Consider the following 25,405-nt stretch of genomic DNA (forward strand, 5'->3'; position numbering starts at 1 on the left):
GTTAAATTTACAGCAGTGACAGTAGGCAGGAGGCATTCAAGAGCCAGGGATTAAGAAGAACCCAAACTGGCCGGGCGGTGGTGGTGCACGCCTTTAATCCCAGCACTCGGGAGGCAGAGGCAGGCAGATCTCTGTGAGTTCGAGGCTGGGCTGGACAGATAGCCTCCAAAACAATACAGAGAAACCCTGTCTCGTCAAAAACAAAAGCAAAAAAAAAAAAAAAAAAAAGAACCCAAACTGTAAACGTTTTGTTTTATTTTTCAGTTAGTTGATGATCTCCATTGCATTTAATAGTATGCCCCAATCATGTTGGTGATTGAAAGCCCTAAGGAATTATTTTGATTGTCTAAATGTAATTATTTGTACCTAGAATTCTGGTGGTCTTCTTACTATGAGCTTAGAGCGAGACCTTCTTGACACTGAGCCCATGAAGGAACTTAGCAGCAAGCGTCCTCTGGTGTCCTCTGTGGTTGATGGGCAGTCAGTTCTCTTAAAGGTAATTTTAAGTTCTGATTTATGGAAGCTTCAGAAGTGTAAAGGAAGCAGTGAAGTTACTTTTCAGGGAATAAAACAAACTCACTATTTGTAAAGTATGTCAGTTGACTGGCAATGATGATTGTGTTTGAGCTAATTTGACTTTACAGTTCCTCTCCTTTCCCTGAAGAGTACTGTCTTTATCAGGGTTACTTGATTTTCTTTTTTTGGGTAAACTTACTGTATTTTGTTGAGTAATCTTCAAAAATTTGTGTTTTTCTTTGATATTTCTTGAAAGCTCAGCTATGCTGCCAACAGAATCTTGTGTTACCTAATTTCTTTGAAGCTTTTTAAAATGTCATTTTTTGTGTGTGAGTAGTTTGTTTGCATGTGTATCTTTGTCTCACATGCATGCCTGGCACCCATGGAGGTCAGAAGATGGCACTGGATCCCATGGAACTTGGGTTCATACAGTTGTGAGACACCATGTGAGTTCTGGGACCCAAACTCCCATCTATCACAAGAACACCAAGTGCTCTTAACCACTAACTATCTCTTCAGCCCCTTAATTTCTTCTTGTGAGGTGAGACTGTGAATGAACTTCAGAGGGTCTTTAAGTTGGTTTAGTTGTGCATATTTGGGGATGAAGATTTAGGTTGCTGATAGTTACTCTTTTTTGTTCCCATTCTACAGTATTCAGTGCAGATCGAGAATGTACTTCAAATTAAAATAGAAAAATATATGTAATTTAACATACAACAACTTATATTTCACTTGGAACAGTAAATTAGAATGGGTTTTCAATGTTGAAATGACCACACCTGGTTTTTTTTCTGTTCTTGTTCAGGGCTATTCTGTGGATGTTGACACAGAAGGCAGGGTGATTCAGAGAGCAGCTTCCTATCATAGAGCTTGTGGAGATGCTAAGGAAGAGTCTGGGTTACTGCCATTGATATTCCTGTTTCTGTGTAAGGTAAAGTTCTTAAGCTAGTCTACTGGAGAAATAATTTTATCTGAAGTAAGTTTTAAGTAGTAATTGTTCTTAAAATAATAGCTGCTTCATAGAATCACTGCAAAATACAAATATATTGGTGAACTGTTCGCTTTGAGTTACGTTTTCTATTTTGCTTCTCAGTCTGATCCTGTCGCCTACCTGATGGTCCCATATTATCCTAAGGCAAACCTGAGTGCAGTTCAAGCCAGCATGCCTTTAACTTCAGAAGTAAGTAAAAATCATCTTCAGGGATGCATTAAATGAGAAACTAACGTCTAATATGCAACACCCAATATCGCATGCTCTTGTGCACAAATATTTGGCCTGCATTATTCTATTTCATTGCTGTATCAGCTCTGTGCACACAAGAAAAATAAGACTGAGAAGGATTAAGTGACTTGCACAGAACCTCTTCATCTAGTAGAACTGAAACTTGAAGTTAGGCCTTTATGGTTTCAGAACCCAGACTTACAACCAATAAGCTGTGCTATATGTAGCTTTCTAGGATAGTAGTTGATATTTTAATTTTAAATGGCAGCTTTAGCTTTTTCATTATAAATTTAGAATTAGTAATAAAGGAGGATCTGATTCTTCCTATAATAGTAACATTATTTTATTCTCTTCTAGCTACTTGACGTGGTGATAATTTATAATTTAAGTTGCCTTAGAGCTAGTGGTGTGTGTGTGTGTGTGTGTGTGTGTGTGTGTGTGCGTGTGCCCCTGCCCATGTGTGTGTGTGCATGTGTGTCTGCCTGTATGCAAAGACCACTTATTGAAGTTACCAGTTACATAGAGGATCACTTACCTGTGATAGAACCATGATTAAGGCAACTTACAAAAGAAAGCACTTAATTGAAGTTAAAATTCCAGAGAGTGCAAAGCATGGTGGTGGAAACAGCTGCGGGAGGCAGAGAGCACACAGGGAAATGACGTCAGACTTTTGAATCCTCAAAGTCTTCCCTGGGTGACACACCTCCTCCAACAAGGTTATTCCTCCTAACCCTTCTCAAATAGTCTACCAGGGGGGTGAGTATTCAAACATGAGCCCATTGAGGCCAGCTTTACTTAAACAACCACACATAGTTAAGTTTTATCCAGCCTTCAGTCTTTGTGATATACCCTTAGTTTGAAGGAGTCTTTACTTCAGTTCTGGGACAGTCTTTATTTTTTAAAAAGATTTATTTATGAATTTTATGTATATGGGTACTTTGCCTGCACATACATTTGCACACCAGAAGATGGCACCAGACTGCTGTGAGCTGCCATGTGGGTGCTGGGAATTGAACCCAGAACTTTCAGAAGAACAGTGCTTAAACCACTGAGCCATCTCTCCAGCCCCAGTCTTTTAATAGAGACAAAATTTATACATTAAAATGAGTTGTCAATTTTCTAAACTCCATCTCATTCATATGTACTTATTTGTAGGAAGCTTTAAAAGTCATGAAAGGTGTTGCTCGAGGCCTACATACATTGCACAGTGCTAACATAATTCATGGATCACTTCATCAGAACAATGTATTTGCCTTAAATCGTGAACAAGGAATTGTTGGAGATTTTGACTTCACCAAATCTGAGGTAAAATATAGCTTTACTGGACGGAAACCACTTAATAAAGGTGTTATTTATTATGTAGTACAAATCGTGTCTGTAACAGTCATCTAGATCATGATGAGGATTGTGTTTTTGCCATAAATGCAGAAACAATCTGACCTACTGCATGGCATTGACAACATTTATTATTACTTTTCTCATTAGGAAACAGTTGCTAGGAAACACGTAACAAACTTTCTTTGCTTATGTTCCTTTCTTTCATAGATTATAAATGTATGCTTTGCTATTATTATCATAGTACATTTTTAGAAGCCTGAGAACCATGGGTGCTTTTATTTCATTCAAGTCTAGGTTCAACTATATGACTTTTAATTTGGTATCACATTATCTCCCAATAGGCAGCTTATAGAGATAGCAAAGTTCAAACAATTCAGAGAATGTGATATTCTTATGTGTATTTGTGGAGTAGGCAGTCTAGTAATATAGATGATCCCAAGGGAGAAATTTCCTCTTTGTTTATTTTAATTGACAAAGATGTATATGTTTATTATATATTGCCTATTGTTTTGATATGCTATGAGTGGCTAAATCAACAATTCCCATTTAGAGTACAAGTTTATTGAGATAAAGTTCACACAGTAGAAAGTATGGAATTGGGTACTAGTTTTCAATGTATTCACGAAGTGGTGTATTGATTGTCACTATCTAATTTCAGATAATTTTTATCACACCACAAAGTAGTCACAGATTAGCTGTTACTTATCATTTCTGCTTCTGTTCAGACCTCTGAAACCAGTAATATAGTTTGTACTTCTGGATTTTCTTATTCTGTAATCTCATAAAAGTAAAATAATGCAATAATTGGCCTTTTGTAAATTATTTTTGTTATAGTAACATTCAGAGTTAATGTAGGGTACTGAATGTTTAAGGACGTAATTCTTTTTATGAACTAATGTATTTAATTATATGTATAAGTGAGACTTTGGTGTGTGTTCTCATCAGTGGAGAAAATATTTAATTAATACTTAGTTATATGTAGTAGGCGCTGTGCTCATTATCATCTTTATAACAACTCTATAATGTAGATATTATTTCCATTTTAAAAGTTATTTTAGACCACACAGCAAATAAATTAGAACATTGGAATTGCAACTAATGGTAGACTGAATTTAGGTATCATGAATTGTCATTAATTGTCCTTTGATCTCTTAGAAAGTGATATATTTAGAAAATGGTCATGAAGAAAATAATGTGTACAATTTAATTAAAAATATTTAGAGCGTTCAGAATTAGTATTGTTTTGTAAATTTATTAAAATATACAAACGGAAGGGGAGATGGCTTCATGAGTAAAGAACTATCCATGCAAGCCTGATAACCTGAGTTTGATCCCTGGAACCCATGTAAAAAGTCAAGAAAGCCTGATTTAGTGGCACATACCTACAGCACTCCTACAGTGAGATGCGAGGCAGAGACAGGAGAATCTAAGGCTTGTTGGGCAGCTTGCCTAGAGTAGTAGTGTAGCAACAGAAAAAGCAACACAGACCCTGCTTCAACAAGGCAGAAGGTGAAGACTTTCTCCAGGAAGTTGTTCTCTGAACTCCACATATGCTCAGTGGCACACATGCTCATCCATACTTCCACCCCCTAACATACATGCACAGAAGCATGCACACATGTAAAGATTTAAATTAAGATACACAAAACAATGTCTGTGATCAAAGAATTCAGAGTTATTCATATTCAGTCCACACCTTCAATCTGAGTATGACAAAGGTTGAGTATAACAGAAGTAAAATTTGTAAGAGGAGAAAATTAGATACTCGGGAGTAGAAAATAGAATATTTCAACAGAACTTTAAATTGAGAACAGAGGCTCCCACACAAAGCTTTCAACTGTTTTGTCTCTAAAATACTTACAATACTGTTTTTGTAGAGTCAGCGAGCCTCAGTGAACATGATGGTTGGTGGATTGAGTTTGCTATCACCTGAATTGAAAATTGGAAAACCTCCTTCTGAAAGTTCAGACTTATATGCTTATGGCTGCCTTTTATTGTGGGTATGTTGTTTTTAAAAACTATCAATAATTTACATATACTTCAGAATGTAAAGGGATGATTGTGGTGATTTTCAGACATTTTTCTGCATGAAGAATAATGGTATACTTTTTAAATGTAGAGTTTGTGTGAGGACGTGTGTGTGTGTGTGTGTGTGTGTGTGTGTGTGTGTGTGGTTTGTGTAGGGGTGCACATGCACCTGTGAGTCTGCATGTGGAGGCCAGAGACCAATTTTGGATGAGTTATTCACAAGTCATTTACTTGGTTTGTTGAGACAGGGTCTGTGATTGTCTTAGGGCTTGCCAGTAAGCTAGGCTGGCTGCCCATGAAGTTACAGGGGTTTCACTGTCTGCCTTCCCCACACTGGGAACACAGACGTTTACAACCAGGCTCAGGATTCTTTTCCCTTTTTGTGACATGGGTTCTGTGGATGAAACTCAAGAACTCATGTTTGGGTGGTAAGCACTTAACCAACTATGCTATCTTCCCAGGCTTAGAACTTACTTTTGTAAAATAATAAACTTTTGATATCCTTCTTATTACTATGCACTTTCTATAATTTACATTGACATATATTGTATTACATTGTTCTTAGTTTTTTATAGTCAGTATTGACAATGAAGATGATTGAATTCTGTAGTAATGTAGAAGAAATTCATGTATGTATGGAAACATGCTAAATAAACACTAAGTATATTTTTGCTTTTAGTGTATATCAGATATTACCTGTTCCTTAAGTATTGAATGAATGGGGACTGGAAAAATGGTTTAGTGATTAAGAATTTGAATGGTTAAAAAGGCAGAGATACCTGTCTTTCTAGTGAACATTATACTAATGCTTCTGGCCCAGGAATGAGCAAACATTTTATAAAAGGGGTCAGGTCACTACAGTCTTAGGCTCTATGGCATGGTTTGCTGTCAGTTCAGAGTTCTGTTGCTGTAACACCAAAGCATAAAGAAGTGAATGTGACCTGTTCCAATAATAGTTTATTAATTGATGTTGAAGTTTGAATTTTATATAGCTTTTATATACTATTAAATAGTATTTCTTTGATTTCCTTTTAAATATTTAAAAATGTGAGAACAGCCAGGCATTGGTGGCACACACCTTTGATCCCAGCACTTGGGAGGAAGACACAGGTGGATCTCTGTGAGTTCGAGGCCAGCCTGGTCAACAGAGTAAGGTCCAGAACAGCCTCCTACAGAGAACCCCTGTCTTGAAAAAACAAAAACAAAAAGAAAATGTGAGAACAGTTTTGGCTCACAGTTTGTACAAAAACAGATAGTAGCGTTGATTTGGTACAGAGGTTGCTGTTTGCTAATCCCCACTCTAGTCAGTATAGATGAACAAAAGGAAGAAGAATCACTCAATTTAAAAGCAAAGAAATGAAACCATGTTTATTTGCAGATAACATGATTAGCAATGTAGAGTATTTTTAGGAGCGTACATAATATCTGCTAGAGCTAACATGTATTTATCAAGGCAACAGTTTAAATTTAGTGTAATTATCTCTCTTATGTAATAATAGAAAACAGGAAATTTAAAATGATAAAAATATGGCCCAAAGAGATGGTTCAGTGCTTAAGAACACTTGATCTTGCCGAGAACCTGGGTTTGATTCCTAGAAACCATATGGCATTTCAACAAACCATGAGTAAATCATATTCTAGGGTATCTGACACTCTCTTTTGACTTCAGCAGGCACACACAATTTACACATGCATACCTGCAGACAAAACCATATAAAATAATTAACTCATGAAAGTAGCTGGGGACATGGCTCAGTGAATAGCAGGGCTTACTATGTATAAATATGAAACTGTCATGCATGGCTTCATGCTTTGCCTATAGTTTCACCATAGACTGTTCCTCCAGCTAAATTGGGGAGCTTCTCGTTCAGAGAATAGGCAAGAGGATTAAAGGAAGACACTTGATAAATGTATGTACACAGGTGTGTGTGCATGCGATCCCTCACACTCATAGAATATCACAAAAATCAAAATATGGAACTTTGGATAAGTTTAACAAAAAATACATGAGATGGTAGAAAACTACAAAGCACTGCTAAGGAAAATTAAAGCTACAGATAGAAAAATACACTATAACTATGGACTGAAAAACCTGATGTTTTATGAAAGTTCTGAGCAAGATTAGACCATAAATTCAGTATACTTTCAACTAAAATATTGATAGTTTTTGTGTGTGGAACTCAATAGCTAGGTCTTATAGTAAATGTTACAGTTTACATAAAATGTGTAGGGTTGGTAGTAAGAGAATTTTGTGAAAGGAAAAAAAATTGAAAGGCTGATTTAAAGACAATGAAATTATAGTTTATCAAACCAGACTGATATTATTGTGAAGTTAAACATACAAATAATGAGAATGGTATAGAACAGTGGCTCTTAACCTTCCTAATGCTGTGACCCTTTAATACAGTTCCTCATGTTGTGGTGACTCCTGACCATAAAATTATTTTGTTGCTACTTCAAGCTAATTTTGCTACTGTTAGTAATGTAAATATCTGATATGCAGCCCCTGTGGGGTTGTGACCCACAGCTTGAGAAGCAATGATATAGACACTAGTAGAAATATATCTGTTTATGTATGGCCAGTTGATTATTGGAGTACTGGAAGAATGAACATCCATATATGGAGAATAAACTCTAAATTCCTTGTAGTATGTTCAAAAATTAAAAGAAATGTTTATCAATTCTAAGTGTAAAACTGAAGTTTCTAAAGCTTCAAATAGAAAATACAGGAGAAAATCTATTTTTTGAATTTATTGGAATAGAGGTTTTAAAAGCGTGTTCTTGTCGGGTAGTGGTGGCACACATATTTAATCCCAGCAACTGGAAGGTAGAGGCAGGGCAGATCTCTGAGTTTGAGATTGCCCCGGTCAACAAGAACTAGTTCCAGGACAGACTCCAAAGCCATATAGGGAAACCCTGAATCGAAAACCAAAAACCAAAAAAAACCAAACCAAAACAAAAAACACCCAAAAATAAAAGTATGTTCGTAGGGTTTTCTGTATTCATTTTCATTTGTAGTTTTATTAGTTTGGGTCCTCTCTGTTTTGGTTAATTTGTGTAAAGCTTTGTCAGTCTCATTTAGCTTTTCAAAGAAACAAATCTTCATTGCATTGATTCGTTATTTCCTTCTTGATTTCTTCTGTTATCCAATTATCATGCAGCAGTGTTGTAACTGCTGCCACTGTTAAGGCAGAGCAATTTTGTAGTTTCTCCAATAATTTGTATAAATAACTGCAAACAACTTTGGTGATTATCATTTTTTGCCCTATGTAAATGAGTTTCAGTTGTCTGCATCACTGTCACCACTTGGTATTGTTATCTTCTATTTTAACCATATCCATAGATTTGTAGAAGTGTTTTATTATGGCTTAAGTTCTTATTTCAATAATGGGTAATTGTTTTGAGCCATATTTTATTTCTTTCCTATATACTTCATGAAGTCTCTTTATGCCTTTTGTATGTTTTTAAATGGACTGTGTTCTGATTATTACCTTAAAAAACATTTAAAATCTCCTCTTGAAAGTGCTTGATATTTTTGGTTATATGTATTCCTAAGTATTAAACTAGTTTGAATGACATTGTTTTTCTGATACCTTATTCAGCAAAATTTTTGTTAGTGTATAGCAATGTTACTGATTCTTTTGTGATTTTGCAACCTGATACTTCGCTGAATCTTTGATCAAATCTTGGAATCTTCAGGTGAGTTCTTTATGAGCTTTTACATGTGGGTCTATCATCTGCAGATGGATAATTTAACTTCTCTGTTTTTGTATCCCTTTTATTTCCTTATTGCTTTGACTATGAATTTATCACTATATTGAATAAAAGTGTTGAGTAGATGCCTCTATTTAATTTTAGTGAAAATGCTTTTGTATTATATTACATAAAATGTAGAAGTATGAAATATTCAAACAAGTATAGACTATTCTAACAGCTACAGAATGCACTTTCTTCCACTACCCTGAGAAACTTTGTTCATTTGTTTGAGAAAATCTCAAACAGTATCTTCCAAGTCTCGTCAGTTTTCATGCATGTGACATGATTCACTATTCAACCTACTGTAATAAATTCCTCTTAGGTTTTCCCCATTGCTTTTGTGTTATTTCTTTTTGATGTTACTATCATGGTGAATTGCTGGAGTGGGACTTGAGTTCCACATCAGCCCATGTCTGTTTGCCTCTAGATATTTGTCTGAAGACGTATATATTTCACTTTTGTGTTTAGATTCTTTCAGTTCTTTATATAATTGAGATAGTAATCCCATTAGAAGAATTTTGGACAATTGCTTCCTCATTGGAGGATGCTGCTTCAGTCTGGTGATTATTTCCTTTGCTGAATAGGAAGTTTAATAAAAATTGACTGTGAGTGTGTGTGTGTGTGTGTGTGTGTATGCGTGCATGTGTGCGTATGTATGTATGTGTATGTGTGTACACATGGTGTATATGTGTAGAAACACAAGTCACAGCATGAGTGGAGGCCAGAGGACAATTTCGTGGACTTGATTCTTTTCTTTAACCTTTACATGGGTTCATTTAATTCAGGTTGCTAGGTGAAACAGATGCCATTGTCTGATGGACTATCTTACTGTCCTTACAGAAGCTTTTACATTTCATGTAATACCTTTTAATTAAATCTTTGAATTATTTTCTGTACCTTTGGAGTCTTTAGAAAGTGAGAGGGAGGAGTGATGAGCAAAGGGGTCAAGACCATGCTCAGGAAACCCACAGAAACAGCTGACCTGAGCAAGTGGGAGCTCAAGGACCCCAGTCTGACAGTTGGGGAACCACCATAGGACCGAACCAGGCCCCCTGAACGTGGGTGCCAGAGGGGAGGCCTGGGCAGTCTAAGAGGTCTCTGGCAGTGGAACCAGTATTTATTCCTAGTAACAGGGAATAAAATGAAGCAAACACAGTAGAAGACAAATTAATAATAAACCAGTCTAACTCTCCTCATAGCTGAGGAAGTGATGGAGACTCTGTGCTTTTTTCCCCAGGCATGTCATTTTACAGTTTATTTGCTATTAGGTTGGGACTAGTGAGCCACTTTTCTCTCTGAAGGTCAAGAGGTAAGAACAGAACTAGCCGATTGGAAGCTGAACTCTTCTTTGCCCTTCCTACCAGGGCTTCTGTGACCACTGCCAGGCTGAATTCTTGCCAGCATTTTCCCATGTAGGTTTGGAACTCTTTGAATCCTAGAAACTATCCTCTAGCTCCTACCTGCTTAGTCTGTGTATTCACTCAGTGTACATCCATTGTTACAGACTCATTCTGCCCCTGCATGTGTAGGCGGGGGAGATGCTGGGGTAGGCGTTTACAGATGTGTCTGGGACTCTGAGAATTTGCAGACAGTCAGGCCAAAGTCGTCTGTGCTGAGAAGAAAGGTACAGGCAGTGGGTGATCCCACATGCTCGCCACCTTAGCCTTCCTGAAGCTCATAGTCTTTTGTAGCCACTTGACTCCTCTTCATGTTGAACTGCTTTCCTTTCAGCATTTCCTCCCACATAGATCTGAGGTTTCCAGGTCTGCTCAAGTCTCAATGAGATGATTGGGTCCCCCCACCTTCTCAATGTGATTGCTTATTCAGGAAGTGGAGATGGAGGAAGGCCTTTGCGGCTTTAAAATATAAAAATCCAGCCATATCACTGATGAACAATTTACAGAGTACAAAGGCTCTTGTCTAGTGTCTGTTGTGTAGAACATTGACCTCCCGTTTTAGTCTATATTCTCACAGAAAGCCAAATGGAATACCCGTGGATCTTGTCATCTCTTTCCTCTTCTGTTTTTGCTTAAAGTCGTACTGAAGAGAAATCCGCCCCTTTGTTTTCCTACTGTATTTCCTGGTGTCCAGTGTTAGGATTTGCATTTCTTTTGGTCTCTAGCTGCTGTTCATGCTGTACTGCTCTGTCTTTCCATGCTGTTGACCCCTCCTTGCAACCATAAACCTAATACTTTATTTTATGTTCATGGGGCATAGGCAAATGTTCCCACCAAAGGGAAAACCCGCAGTGAGTGTTTCTAATCTAAATGAATCATGGTGAAAATAAATGAAGAACTCACTATGATAACAGTTGTATTTGTCTTAAATTCTGCTGTGTAGATGACAAACAGTGATAGATTAGATAGATAGGAAAAATAGTCAAATTGGTTTAAACTTTCCCATTTCTAAACTGTTATAGAAAACTATGCATATAGTCACTATAGACAGCAGATCTTGGATTTATGTTTTCACCAATAAAGACTGATAATTTTTTTAGATTGAAAATAAAACCAAACCCTGCTTAGTGTTTTCTGCATTTCTGTCCTGTAAAATTTTACTGTCCTTGTCTCTGTTCATGTTTGTGTTTGATTTTTATATAACTCTTTTAGTGTAGTCCTTACAGGCTTCTTTTGTGAAGCTTATTTCCTGCAAGAAATGGTCCATGACATTTTCTTTTTTAAAATTTGTACTTATTTATTTTACTTTTGAGTTTATAATTACAGCATTTCTCCTTTCCCTTTTCAGTGTACAAATTCTCTCACATATCCCTTCTGATTCTACTTCAAATTCATGGCTCCCTTTATTCCTATTTGTTATTGCATGCATATATATATTTTATGTATACACATATTCTCTCTCCTAAATACAACCTGTTCAGTCCATATAATGTGTGCTCTCTTTCTCCCCTCTCCCAGGGAAGACCACCTCTTCTCTTCCAGCTTCCATCATTCCCCATCTACTCTGGCATGACTTTGTGTCTCCTCCTTTTCAGCTCACGTTTGGGTTGTCTTGTTGGTGAGACTTTGGATGTAGCTTCTGACATTTACTGGAGACAAAAATCTCATAGCAAATTCTCTGATCCTTTGGCTCTTAGATCTTTATGCTCCCCTCTTCTGCAATATTAACTGACCTTTACGTGTGGGAGTGTTTTGTAGATGTGTTCATTGGAACTGGTTTTCACAACTCTACATTTTGATTCATCGTGGTTTTCAGAAGTGATTTCCATCTGTTAAAACCGAAATTTCCTTGATGAGGGGTGAAGACTATGCTATCTGTGTGTGTAAGGACACATATTTTTAGTTTGTTGTTGGGTATTATTCTGGCTTAGTAAAGTAGTCATTGTAGACTATCCTCCAAATAATCATGATTGTACTAGCATTGAGTCGAGTTAGCTAGGTTTCCAGGACTAAGCGTGGTTCCTTTCTTGGTTAATAGATCTTAAGTTCAATTAGAGAGCTGTTTGTTGCCACAAAGGTATGTGTGTCACTATTGTACCCTTCGGGTTATCATATCATGGTTGTTGATGTGCATAGTAGGTGTCGTAGCTGGGCAGGACCGTGTATTCCTTCCCTCCTTTGGAAACTTGCATGGTGCCTTCTGGTACCATAAAAGTCCTTAGGGAGGGGGGATTCAGGTCAGGTCCAGCCGAGAGATCTCTAGGACCTGCTCCTGAAGTGCACAGCATCTTCAGCAGTAAGGACTTGCCTTTTATCTCCAGGGGGTAACTAAGGGCAACAGCAATAGGGTATGTTTTTGGAGTCTCTTGGATAGCCATGGCCAGTAACTCAAAAGAGGGATTCTCATGTTTGGTATTGGGGTTTTTGTTGTTTGTTAGGTTGTCTTTGGTTCTTGAAGGGAGAACTGTCAACTCAGATGAGAAAGGAACTATATATGTATATTTATGCTCAGAGTTATGTGTATAATAGGTTTTTAAAAGGTAAATAGTTAATAGTGTGATTAGTCTTTTCCAGACACCCTTATTGTTATTTTACTTATATCTTTCCTTTTTCTGTATTTATTTCCCTCCAGTTCCTTAAAGAGTTGTCCTTCCCATTCCCCTTATCAGATCCACTTGTATCTAGGTATTCCTCTTTACCTTCTTCTCACCTCCTTCTTTATGCTCACTCCCCTCCCTAAAGAGTCCCTCCTTCCAATTCCCCCCGATCAGAACACGTGTTTCTTGCTATTCTCCTTTGTTGCACCCATCCCCATATCCTGGATGTGGTCCCATTATTTTCTGATTTCTGTAGTTACTTTAGGTTATGTACATGACATTTTCAACACCAGTGAACACTACCTTTGTTATCCACATCCTTGAGACTTTGATTTAGTGAACAAGTCATCAGGGTTGCCATCTTTTGTCTTACTGATTGTTTCTCCTGTACTTCCAGCATAACCTGCTATCAAGATCTAGAACTAGAATTTCATTATGGTTGCTGATGTTCTGGTAGATTATGAAGGTAGTGGGTAGGGGAGACTTTGGTATTATCTTACTAGGAGCTTAGAGCTCAGACTGAGCCTAATTTAGCCAGAGGTTATTCAGGAATTGTGATGAACAGATTGTAAAATTTATGGTGTCTTTGAGTGTATTTGGTTTGTTCGATTTTCTTAATTTGTTAAAATCACTATAATCATTCAGTCTCTGTCTCTCTCTGTCTCTCTCTGTCTCTCTCTCTCTCTCTGTGTGTGTGTGTGTGTGTGTGTGTGTGTGTGTGTGTGCGCGCGCGCGCCACAGGACAACTTGTATGAGTTGGTTCTCGATGCCATATGGGTCTCAAGGATTGAACTCAGGTGATCTGATTGGCAGCAAGTGCCCCAAGATCCCATTGAGTCATCTCACTGTCTCATTTTCTGTTTCTTTAAATTTATTTTTTTGTGTGTGTACACGTGCACGTGTTTGTAGAGGTCCCTTGTGTGCCTGTGTAAGGATATGTGTGGTAGTTGGAGGTTGAAGTTTTATGTCTAAGTTGCTTTTCACTTTTTCTTTTTTCCCATTTGAGGCCTGGCTTCTCATGGAACTTGGAACTTGCTTATGTGGTTAGCCTGGCTGATTAGTAAGTCCCAGGAATTCTGTCTTTGCCTCTCCAGCACTGGGAGTAAAGACACACACTACCACATGTTTTGATGTTGGTGCTGGGGGTCCTTATGCTTACATTGCAAATGCTTTACAAACTAAGGTATCTTCCAGTCTGTCTATGATTTTCTTAGTGGTCTTAAATAAGCACATGTGTTTTTAATCATATTCTAGCAGTGTATTAGTGATTTAATTGTCACCCTACAAATGGCAACTTCAGGGAGGAAGAGTTTGCTTTAGCTCATAGTTGAAAGGAAAACAGCCCATGGTGGAGGCAATGTGAGGTGGTTGGTACAGTGTGTCTTTGGTCACAAAGCAGAGAATGCTAAGTGCTGGTGCTCAGTTGTTTTCTCCTTTCTCCCTTTTTATTGAGCCTCAGACCCAAAGCCATGGAATGGTGCTACCTTCATTGAATGGGTCTTCTCTCCTCACTTAACCTTTCTGGTAAAGCCCCCAAAGATGTTCCCTGACCTTTGTCTTGTAGGTAATTCTAAATCATTCCGTGATAGTGATACATTGATTTGGAGTCCTTGGGCAAATATTCAAGAGTGATATCCATTGGAGCTGGATTACTTCATATTTCTTTCAGCACTGTGTGAAGATTCTCCTTGTCATCTCATCAGCACTTGTTACTTGTTTTCTTATGATGACCATTCTGACTAGGTTGAGATAAGATCTTAGTGTAGTTTTAATCTGTATTTCTCTGATGGCAGATGGGGTTAAACAGTTTTTTTAAAGTGCATTTATTAGCTATTACTGAGTAATCTTTTGATAGTAGTCTGTTCATTTTATAAAGCCTACTTAGTGACTGGGTTGATTGGTTTCTTGTTTACTTGGCGGAATTCTTTCTGTGTTGTAGATATTAATCCCCTCTGAGACTTGTAGTTAGCAATGACAATCACTCACTGGAATTTTAGTTTGCTTTCTCTTGCTGTGATAAACACCAGACAAAAAGCAACTTGGAGATGAAAGAGTTTTTTATTTTTTTTATTTTATAGCTTACTTTCTTCACTGAGGGAAGTCAAGACAGGAGCTTGGTTATAAGAACTGATGGTGAGGCCGTGGGGTAGAAACACTTGCTGGCTTGCTCTCTCTGTTTTCTTATAGCTTCCAGGGTCATCTGCCCACGCGTGGCACAGTTACAAAAGTTGTGAGCTGCCAAGTGGGTGCACCGGATTGAACTCAGGTCCTTTAGAAGAGCAGCCAGTGCTCGGTGACTGCTGAACCATCGCTCCAGATTCCTCCCGTTTTTTAAAAACATTTTCAGATGTGGGGTTAGTGAATATTTTTTCCCATTCTGTGGGTTGCCTTTTTGTCTTGCTGACTGTGTCCTTTGCCTTACAGAAGCTACTCAGTTTCAGGAGGTCCCATCTATTAATTGTGGATCTCACTGTCTGTGCTACTGGTGTTATGTTCAGGAAGCTGTCTCCTGTACCATTTTGTTTAAGGGTACCACCCACTTTCTCTTCTAAGAGGTTCAGTGTGGCTGGATTTATGTTGAGGTCTTTGATCCATTTGGACTTAAGTTTTGTGCATGGAGATAGACATGGATCGATCCGCAGTCTTCTACATGCCAACCTCCAGTTATGCCAGCACCATTTGTTGAAGATGCTTTCTTTATTCCAGTGTATATTTTTAGCTTCTTTGTCAATGATCAGATGTTCATACATGTGTGGGTTAATATCAGGGTTTTCAATTCGATTCCATTGGTCTACCTGTCTATTTTTGTGCTAATACCAAGCTGTTTTCAGGACTATAGCTCTATAATAGAGCTTGAAGTCATAGGGACGTGAGATTGACATGTGAAGAAATCTTGTTTCTAATTTGAATTTAAATTTAAAAATAAAATTTTTAATATTAAAAAACATTTTCAGAGTTTCTGATCTTACATGGAATTTTTTTCATAGTGTAGCCATTTCCACAATATTAAATTTTCCAATCCGCAAGCATGGGAGATGGGTTAAATTTTTTTTCAGACTTACTTCCTTGGTTCAGTTTATTCCAAAGAGGAATTTTTTTCAGTTATGAAGGAGATTTTTATGTTTTTATTTTTCATCTTGTTACACACACACACACACACACATGAATAAATGGCATATGGGGTTTATATGTTAATTTTTAAATCATGCCTCTTAGTTGACAGTGTTTATCACATCTAAGGATTTTCTAATGGATTATTTGCAGTCTCTTTAGTATGCATAGAATCATATTACCTGCAAATACACTTGGAATGTATTTTTCCTTTTCAATTTGTATCCCTTTTACTTATAGTGCTCTTGCTAAGACTTTAAGCACTGTATTGAGTAAGATTGGTTGAAGTTGATACTTCTGTGTTCTCATTTTAGTAGAAATGCACTGAGTTTCTTCTCCCACTTAGTATGATACTGAGCATTGGCTTAAATTGTGTTGGTTTGTATTCCTTTTTTGTCTCTTTAGGACTTTTTATCCTGAAAGAATATTGGGTTTTTGTCAAAAGCCTTTTCTGCATTCATTGAAATTATGTGTTTTCTGTCTAAGTCCTTCAGTTATATTTATTGATTTGAATATGATGAACCATGCAAGCATGTCTGGAATTAAGCCATGATAAATTATCTTAGTGTGTTCTAAATTTGGTTTGCAAATATTTTGTTAACTTTTGCATGTATGCTCTTCACATGAGTAATTTCTTTTTTGTTGTAGTGACCTTGTTTGGTTTGGGTACCAGGTCATCCTAGCTTCATAAGTAGAATATATAGCATCCCTTTCATTTCTATTTAATAGAATAGTTTCAGAAGCATCAACGTTAGTCTTCTGAAGGTCTTCTAGACTATCAAGTATGAAACCAGATTTCAGTATTGAATACATCTGTGTTTTTTAATGTATGTTTTTTATTTAAATTAGAAACATTCATGCTTCAAATGTCTATCCCGGCTCCCTCCTTCTCCCTCCACCAGCTCCACCCCCATACCCTCACCCCCAGCCCAATCCCCACATCATTCTCCAGGGAGGGTAAAGCTCTCGTTGGGGAGATCTCCAGAGTCTGTCATTTCATCCAGGGCAGGACCTAGGCCCTTTCCCATGTGTCCAGGCTGAGAAAGCATCTCTCCATGTGTAATGGGCTCCCAATGTTCATTTGTATGCTACCCAGAGCCCCAGAGATTTCTGAGGCCTCCTCACTGACACTACATTCATGGAGTCTGGATCAGTCCCCTGTTGGCCTCTTAGTCATCAGTCTGGGGTTCAAGAGTTCCCCCTTGTCCAGTCAGCTGTCTTTGTGGGTTTCACCAGCATGGTCTTGACCGCCTTGCTCATCACTCCTCCAACTCTGTTACTAGGTTCCAGGGGGTCAGTTCAGTGTTTAATTGTTAGTATCTGTCTCTGCTTCCATCGGTCACAGGTTGAAGGTTCTAGGATGTCACATAAGGTAGTCACCAACCATATCATCAGGTAGGGGCTATTAATGTAGTCTCTCTGCTATTACTTAGTTTTCCAGTTGGTGTTATACTTGTACATCTCTGGGAATCTCACTAGTGTCATCTCTCTCCTCAAAGCTATAACGACTCCAACTATTATAGTATCTCTCTTCCTGGTCTCCTCTATTCTTACCCCGACTCAGCCTTCCTGCTCCCCCATGTCTTCTTCTACCCTCCTCTTATCCCCCTCTCTTTTTTCTGGTTCCCTCTCTTCTCCACCCATGTTCCTACTCTGCTCAGGAGATCTTGCCTCTTTCCACTTCTCTGGGGTATAATGCCTATCTCCTGGGAACCTCCCTGTTTACCAGACTCACTGGCCTGGGATTGTACGCTGACACTCCCCTAATCCATGTCCATAATCCATATATGAGTGAGTACATACCATGTTTGTCTTTGTGTGACTGGGTTATCTCACTCAGGATGAGTTCTTCTAGTGCCATCCATTTACCTGCAAATTTCAAGATTCCGTTGTGTTTTTCCACTGAGTAGTACTCCATTGTGTAAATGTACCACATTTTCTCTATCTACTCTTCAGTTGTGTGGCATCTAGGTTGCTTCCAGGATCTACCTATTACAAATAATGCTGTTATGAACATAGTAGAACAGACATCCTTGTTGTATGAATGGGCATCTTTTGGGTATATGCCTAAGAGTGGAATTGCTTGATGTTGTGGTAGACTGATTCCCATTTTTCTGAGGAATCTCCATATTGATTTCCAAAGTGACTGTACAAGTTTGCACTCCCACCAGCAGTGGACAAGTGTTCCTCTTTCTCCATATCCTCTCCAGCATAAGCTGTCATTGGTGTTTTTGATTTTAGACATTCTGAAAGGAGTAAGATGATACCTCAGGGTTGTTTTGATTTGCATTTCCCTAATGTCTAAGGATGCTGAGCACTTTTTCAAGTGTTTCTCAGCCATTTTAGTCTCCTCTATTGTGAATTCTCTATTTAGTTCAGTCCCCCACTTTTTAATTGAGTCCTTTGGTGTTTTGGAGAATAGCTTGTTGAGTTCTTTGTAAATTTTGGAGATCAGCCCTCTGTCAGATGTGGGGTTAGTGAATACCTTTTTTCCCAGTCTGTGGGCTGCCTTTTTGTCTTGCTGACTGTGTCCTTTGCCTTACAGAAGCTACTCAGTTTCAGGAGGTCCCATTTATTAAATGTCGATATCAGTGTTTGTGCTACTGGTGTTATGTTCAGGAAGTGGTCTCCTGTACCTATTTGTTTAAGGGTGCCTCCCACTTTCTCTTCTAACAGGTTCAGTGTTGCTGGATTTATGTTGAGGCCTTTGATCCATTTGGACTTAAGTGTTGTGCGTGGCGATAGACATGGATCTATCTGCAGTATTCTACATGCCAGTATCCAGCTATGCCAGCACCATTTTTTGAAGATGTTTTCTTTTTTTCCATTGTATAATTTTAGCTTCTTTGTCGAAAATCAGCTGTTCATAGGTTTGTGGATTAATCTCAGAGTGTTCAATTCGATTCCATTGGTCTACCTTTCTATTTTTGTGCTAATATCAAGCCGTTTTCAGGACTAAAGCTCTGTAATAGAGCTTGAAGTCAGGAATGGTGATGCCTCCAGATGTTGCTTTGTTGAGTAGGGTTGTCTTGGCTATCCTGGGTCTTTTGTTTTGCTATATGAAGTTGAGAATTGTTCTTTCAAGGTCTGTGAAGAATTGTGCTGGGATTTTAATGGGGATTGCATTGAATCTCTAGATTGCTTTTGGCAGAATTGCCGTTTTTACTACATTTATCCTACCTATCCAAGAGCATGAGGGGATCTTTCCATTTTCTGGTGTCTTCTTTAATTTCTTTCTTTAAAGACTCAAAGTTCCTGTGATACAGGTCTTTCACTTGTTTGGTTAGTGTTGCCCCACTTTGGCTTCTTACTGTCTGATCCTTACCTCATCCTTTTTATTCCCTCTTTCTGTTTGCTGTTCTTTTATCATCAATACAATGTTAACCACTGGTCTTATTCTCCTTACAATCATACCCACAATAATTAACATCTTCCTACACTCTGTATTTACTCTGTACTATCAGAGTCTTTTACTAGATGACATTGTTTTGTTTTGTTCTGTTTTGAGACATGGATTCTCTATGTAACAGTCCTGGCTGTCCTGAAACTCACTCTATAGAGCAGGCTGGCCTGGAACTCAGAGATCCACCTGCCTCTGCCCCCTAGCGCTCGAATTAAAAATGTGTACCACCACCTAGCTACATTTTTAAAAATAAATTGAATTATACATTTTAAAGCCCAGCCATAGTTCCCTTCCTTCCTCTCATCTCAGTCTCTCCCAACCACCTGCTCCTCTGTTCCACCCCCCAACCCATTTCTCCATTTCTGTTTAGGAAAGGGCAGATCTCCCATGAGAATCAACAAAACATGGCACCACTTCATTACATTTTAGAGGATAATGGGTAACCGAAAATTACTGTAAGTTCTTTTCTTCTATTTCTTTAAGGGATTTTCTCACATCCTCTTTGGGGGCCTCTATCATTTTCATGAAGGTGTTTTTAAGGTCATTCCCTTCTGCTTCGTCTGCATTGGGGTGTTCAGGTCTTACTGGTGTAGAATCACTAGACTCTGGTGATGTCATATTTGTTTTTCTGTTGCTGTGTGCTATTATTGCCTTTTCCCCATTACTTCTTCCAGTAGGTGTAGAAAGAGTCTCTTCCTCTCCTGGTGGGTATCCAACCAGGGTTCTCTTTCGGTGGGTGCAAGCAAATCCAATACTCTCTGGCCTCTGCTCTTTGCCCTCTGCCCTGGGTTTGGGCAGAAGTGGCCCAGCTCTCTCTGCAGGCTCCTGGTAGCTTGGTCGTCCTTCCAGGGGGAGTCGACCTGGCTGCAGTCCCCAAGCCAGGGGCTCTGAGAGAGATGTACATCTGGGTTTTTGAACCCTTCTGAGTTTGAAGTTTTTGTTTTGTTTTGTTTTGTTTTTTAGTGGCTTCAATCTTGTTATTATAGTTCTGCTTAAATTATTCACATCATCTTGGTTTAAATTTGGTAGGTTGTGTCTAAAAATTTTTTCTGATTTAGTGAAATTTAAATTAATAATATATGGTCTAGTGATTTTTAAAGAATTTCATTAGCATTTTTTGTAATGTTTCCTTTTTTAATCTCTAATTTTATTAATCTGGGTCTTCTGTCTTTTAGTTTTGTTGAGGGCTCGCCTTTCTTACTTTATTTTTAAAGAATCAACTTTGTTTCATTGATTCTTTATATTTCCTTTTTGTTTGTTCGTTTCCATTTGGACTTGATCTTCTTTCTTTTTCTTTTTTCTTTTTTTTTGAGATAGGGTGTCATTTTATAGTCAAGTCTGACCTGGAACTTGCTGTGTAGACCAGACTATCTGGAAGTCTCAGAGATACACCTGCCTCTGCCTCCTTGGTACTAGGATTAAAGGTGTGCAGCACCGTCACACCTAGCTTGACCTTATTTCTTTATAATACTGATTTTTGATTGTGCTTGTTCTTTTTTTCACTGAGGCCTCAGTGTGTACCACTAAGTTATTTATTTTAGATAATTGGTTTTGTCTTTAATTACTTTTAAAAGAGATTTTAAGTATATGGATGTTTTGCCTGCATGAATGTTTGTACCATGTATATGCAGTGCTTGTGAATGCCAGAAAACAGTGTTAGATGTTCTGGAACTGGAGTTACAGACAGTTTTCAGCAACCACATAGGAACTGGGAACCAAACCTGTATCTTCTGGAAGAGCAGACCTAGACAAGAAGGTCATCTTGATGGCTGAATCCTTTCTCCAGTACTGGCTTTGTTTTAATCTCTGATTTTATTATGATGGACCAGCTTCAAATTTTCCTCTTAGGACTGATTTCATTTTATCACATGGATTTTGGTATGTTTTCGTTTTCATTCTGGGAACTTAAAATTCCTTCTTGATTTCTTTGACCCATTGATCATTCAATATTGAACTCTTTAATTTCTGTCATATGTATGGCCTCTTTTTTAAAAAAAGTATTTGTGTTTTTTTAACATTAAAAATTTTGTATGTGGCTGTATGTGTGCTAGGCAGAGAACAACTTGTGGGAATTTGTTCCTTCTTCCTTCTAGGAATTGATGTCAAACATATATACACACATAAACCAACCTGTTCAGTCTGTAAGTTACCTACATGTAGATGGCCTCAGGGATGACCATTTGACATTAGATAGTTAATCTTCTACATGCTCACACGGAAGGAGAAAGCTCATTGGGCCTCATCTCTAGATAAAGAACTGCAGACAATGGAAAATACTGAGAGGAGGATCAGCAATTTTTGAAGGAGTCTTGTCACCCTAACTTTTCATGTTTCTTATGTTTTTGCATTGGGGTTGCACACCTGGAATTAGGTTACTGGTTGGATTAAAAAAATACCCACTGTCTTTCAGTGGAAGTGTTTACAGTGTTCAAGAGGCTTGAGATTGTTGAAAGGTTGAAGTGTCATTTTACTGTTACAGTAGTGTTCAGGTCACTGGTCTCTAGTACTCCCCTGAAAATAGACTCCTGTCTGTAAAAAAATCACTGTTAAAAGCTAGATGTACTATGAACTTACAGTAATTTTCGGTTACTATCTAAGAGTTTCCTGGTAGAGTTCTTTGGGTCAGTTATGTAAACTATCATATCATCTGCAAACAGTGAAAGTTTTACCTCTTCCTTTCCAATTTGTATCCCCTTGATCTCCTTTTGTTGTCTTATTGCTCTAGCTACAACTTTTAGTACAATATTGAAGAGGTATGGGGAGAGGGGGCAGCCTTGTCTTGTTCCTGATTTTAGCAGAATTGCATTGGGTTTCTGTCCATTTAGTTTGATGTTGGCTGTTGATTGGCTGTATATAGCTTTTATCATGTTTAGGTATGTTCCTGTTATCCGGGATCTCTCCAAGACCTTTACCAAGAAGCCAAAGATAGAATGGGAAGAAAGAAAGAGTCAGACAACCTAAATGGATTCCAGGTTTTGGGAGGTTATAGACTCTGTAAACCAAGGTAAAGTTATTCCAAAGGAAAATGAAATAGAAATTATTGGAGAAAGAAACAGGAAAGGGGAGAGGATGTCAGGTCACAGAATTGCTCCATCGGTGAGCAATGGTTGTGTCAAGTCACAGATGGCAATCATGCTCTCTTAATGTCCAGGAGTGCAGTTGACTACTGGCCCAGCCCTGGGCTGTCCTTCCTAACACTGAGCATGCTACATGTTGATATTCTGCAGATACTTTGTCTCTGAGCACATTTCTACCTTTCTGCTTACTGTGCAGGTGTGCTTCACAATTTCTTCTTGTAGACTAGAGGTATTTGCTAGTGAGGTTTCAGCGTATTATACTATGACATGGGCTTTGACTTTCCTGGCGGCATGGTTTACGGCTTTATGGCTTCATGGCTTGAGACCCACCAGTGATCTCTTTTTTTTGTAGTAAAAGATGCATAGATGAAATTATGATTTGTATAGGATTTACCTCAAAAGAAATAAACGTGTAGTCATGGAAGATATTGTTGAAAAAATGCTTTCTTTTTTTTTTTTTTTTTTTTTTTTTTTTTTGGTTTTACGAGACAGGGTTTCTCTGTTTTGGAGGCTGTCGGTCCAGCCTGGCCTCGAACTCACAGAGATCCGCCTGCCTCTGCCTCCCGAGTGCTGGGATTAAAGGCGTGCGCCACCAACGCCCGGCCGAAAAAATGCTTTCTACGCAAGCATTAAGCTCTGACTTCAGTTCCTAGAACCCAAGTTAAAAAAAGCCAAGTGTTTGGTGCATACTTGTATCCTAACACTGACTGAGGAGGTGGAAACAGGCGGGTCTTTAGGACTCGCTGAGCTAGACTAGCATAATCTGGGAGTTTCAGGCTGATGAAAGAACCTGTGTCAAAACACAAGGTAGATGATGACTCTCGGGGTGGTTTGAGTGAGAATGGCCCTCATATGCTCATATGTTTGAATACTTGCTCCCTAGTTGGAGGAACTATTTGGGAAGAATTTGGAGGTGTGTCCTTGTTGGACAAGGTGTATCACTAGGGGTGGACCTTGAGGTTTCATACATTCCTGTTGTCTCTTTCTGCCTCGTGCTTCTTATGTATGGAGCTGTGATCACTCAGCTACTACTTTGGTGCCATGCCTGCCTGTCTGCTGTCATGCTTGCTGCCATGATAGTTACAGACTCTAACCCTCTGGAGCCATGAACCCCAAATTAAACAGTTTTTTTATAAGTTGCCTTGGTCATGCTGTTTTATCACAGCAATAGAAAAGTAATGACTATAACTCTCAAGGAAGGATAGCTGAAGTTGACCTCTGGTCTCTGCATATGTGTATACACCCATGCTTGTGTACCTGTTTATCCCCACTAAAATAGTAGTAAATATGGAATGTGGGTTTGTGTATAAGAAAAGAACAATTATTAATTGGTGGTTGTTAGGGCTGGTTGATGAAATATACAGGACTCAGTATACTTTGTGAATGTAAAAATCTTAGTATATTTAATAGTGTCTTGGTTTTCTATTGTCGTGATAAAATACCATGACGAAACGAAATGTGGGGTAGAAAAGGTTTATTTTGTTATACTTCCACATAGGAATCCATCAAAAGAAACCAGGGCAGGACCCTGGAGGTGGGAACTGAAGCAGAGGCCATGGAGGAATGCTGCTTACTGGATTGCTCCTCATGGCCTGCTCAGCCTGCTTTCTTAGACCTACCTACACTGTTGATCCCACCCTCAGGGGCTGGGCCCTCCAACATCAATCTTTAATCAAGAAAATGCCCAACAGATTTGCCTTTAGGCCAAGTTTTTGGGAGGTATTGTCTCAATTGAGAGCCCTTCCCAGATGACTGTGTCTTGTACCAAGTTGACATAGAGAAATAAAGTTTATCTTATATTTCAGGGTCAGAAGGTAACTGTTAGAATGGAAGGAAACTCACTTGCTTTATTTTCTTGGCATTTAAGTTTTGAAAATTTGGTAAAGCCAAATTAATATAGATTACTAAGTTCTAGAATATCGTCTTTTTTTTTTTTTTTAAGGTAGTTATGCTTCCAGCACTAAGGAGGCAGAGGCCTCTGTGAGTTTGAGGCCAGCCTGGTCTACAAAGCTACACAGAGAAACCCTGTTTCAAAAAAAACCTAAAAAACCCCAGTATTTATGCCCACTGGGACCATGTTGATGCCCAGGGGCCATGCTGAAGCTGGGCTGTGGTGATCTGAGGGGCCTGTGCGTAAGCTGTTGCTAAGGGCCATGTCTGGGCCCATGGTCCTGCTGTTATTGGGTAATGTCCATTGTAGTAATGTCCATGGCCCATGATAGCAAGGGTTCTTTGGAACTGTGCTGTTCTGAGCCAGCCCCATTCTTCACTGGCCCTGGGATGATTGGTTCTGCCCCTCCCTGGATATAACAGCAGGCAAACTGGCCCTATCCCCCCCAGTGGAGAGTTTGTCCACACACTTGGGAAGGATGGTCCCACCCCTCACCATAAGCGTGCACCTCACCTGGGAAGCACACTAGAGCTGACCCTGGGGTCGGGTACACAAGTGACCCAACACTAAGGATGAGAGCAGGAGAGCTGAACTCCACCCCTCCCACACACACCCTGGGTGGTCTGCCATATGGTGGCATAGCTTAAGGAAAGATGCCCTCCTCCCTCTGCCCCTTGCTATCTATGACAGGCGGGAGAGCTGGCCCCGGGATAATAAGAGTGAGAGAACTAGCCCTGCCTTACAGCAACTCCAGCACACAGCAGTGTGGGCCCTGCACCCTACCCTGACAGCACACTAGAGCTGACCCTGTTGTCAGGGTTGCAGGTGAGCCAGCCCTGAGGGTGTAAGAGCAGGAGAGCTGACACCCCCTTGATAGGCCCCCTGCAGCAATTGGGAGAGAGGGCCTTGCATCTTGCTTGGGCAGAACAGTAGAACTAGCCCTGGTGACAGCCGTGAAGATGACCCAGGCTGAGGGCCTGAGAGCAGAACTGGCCCCACTCCTTGGTGTAGGGTGCGTTTAATGAGCTAGTCAAGGCAGTGCTAGAGAGCTAATCTGGGTAATGACAAT

At 39.0% G+C, this 25,405-nt stretch overlaps 1 protein-coding gene across 1 annotated transcript in view; it reads left to right on the forward strand.

The window, feature by feature from the left end:
* The first annotated feature begins 350 nt into the window (after positions 1–350).
* The window catches only part of LOC101843018 (serine/threonine-protein kinase 31), a 31,671-nt gene continuing 6,616 nt past the window's right edge, over positions 351–25,405 (forward strand). The window contains exons 1-5 of the mRNA XM_040741166.1: positions 351–496; positions 1,322–1,447; positions 1,610–1,696; positions 2,894–3,043; positions 4,954–5,076. Of these exons, the coding sequence (XP_040597100.1) occupies positions 392–496; positions 1,322–1,447; positions 1,610–1,696; positions 2,894–3,043; positions 4,954–5,076 (591 nt within the window). The 5' untranslated portion in view covers positions 351–391. The remainder of the gene's footprint in view (positions 497–1,321; positions 1,448–1,609; positions 1,697–2,893; positions 3,044–4,953; positions 5,077–25,405) is intronic.

This window comes from Mesocricetus auratus, unplaced genomic scaffold, assembly GCF_017639785.1.
Source record: "Mesocricetus auratus isolate SY011 unplaced genomic scaffold, BCM_Maur_2.0 contig_9091_pilon_obj, whole genome shotgun sequence".
In the NCBI taxonomy this organism is placed as follows: domain Eukaryota; kingdom Metazoa; phylum Chordata; class Mammalia; order Rodentia; family Cricetidae; genus Mesocricetus; species Mesocricetus auratus.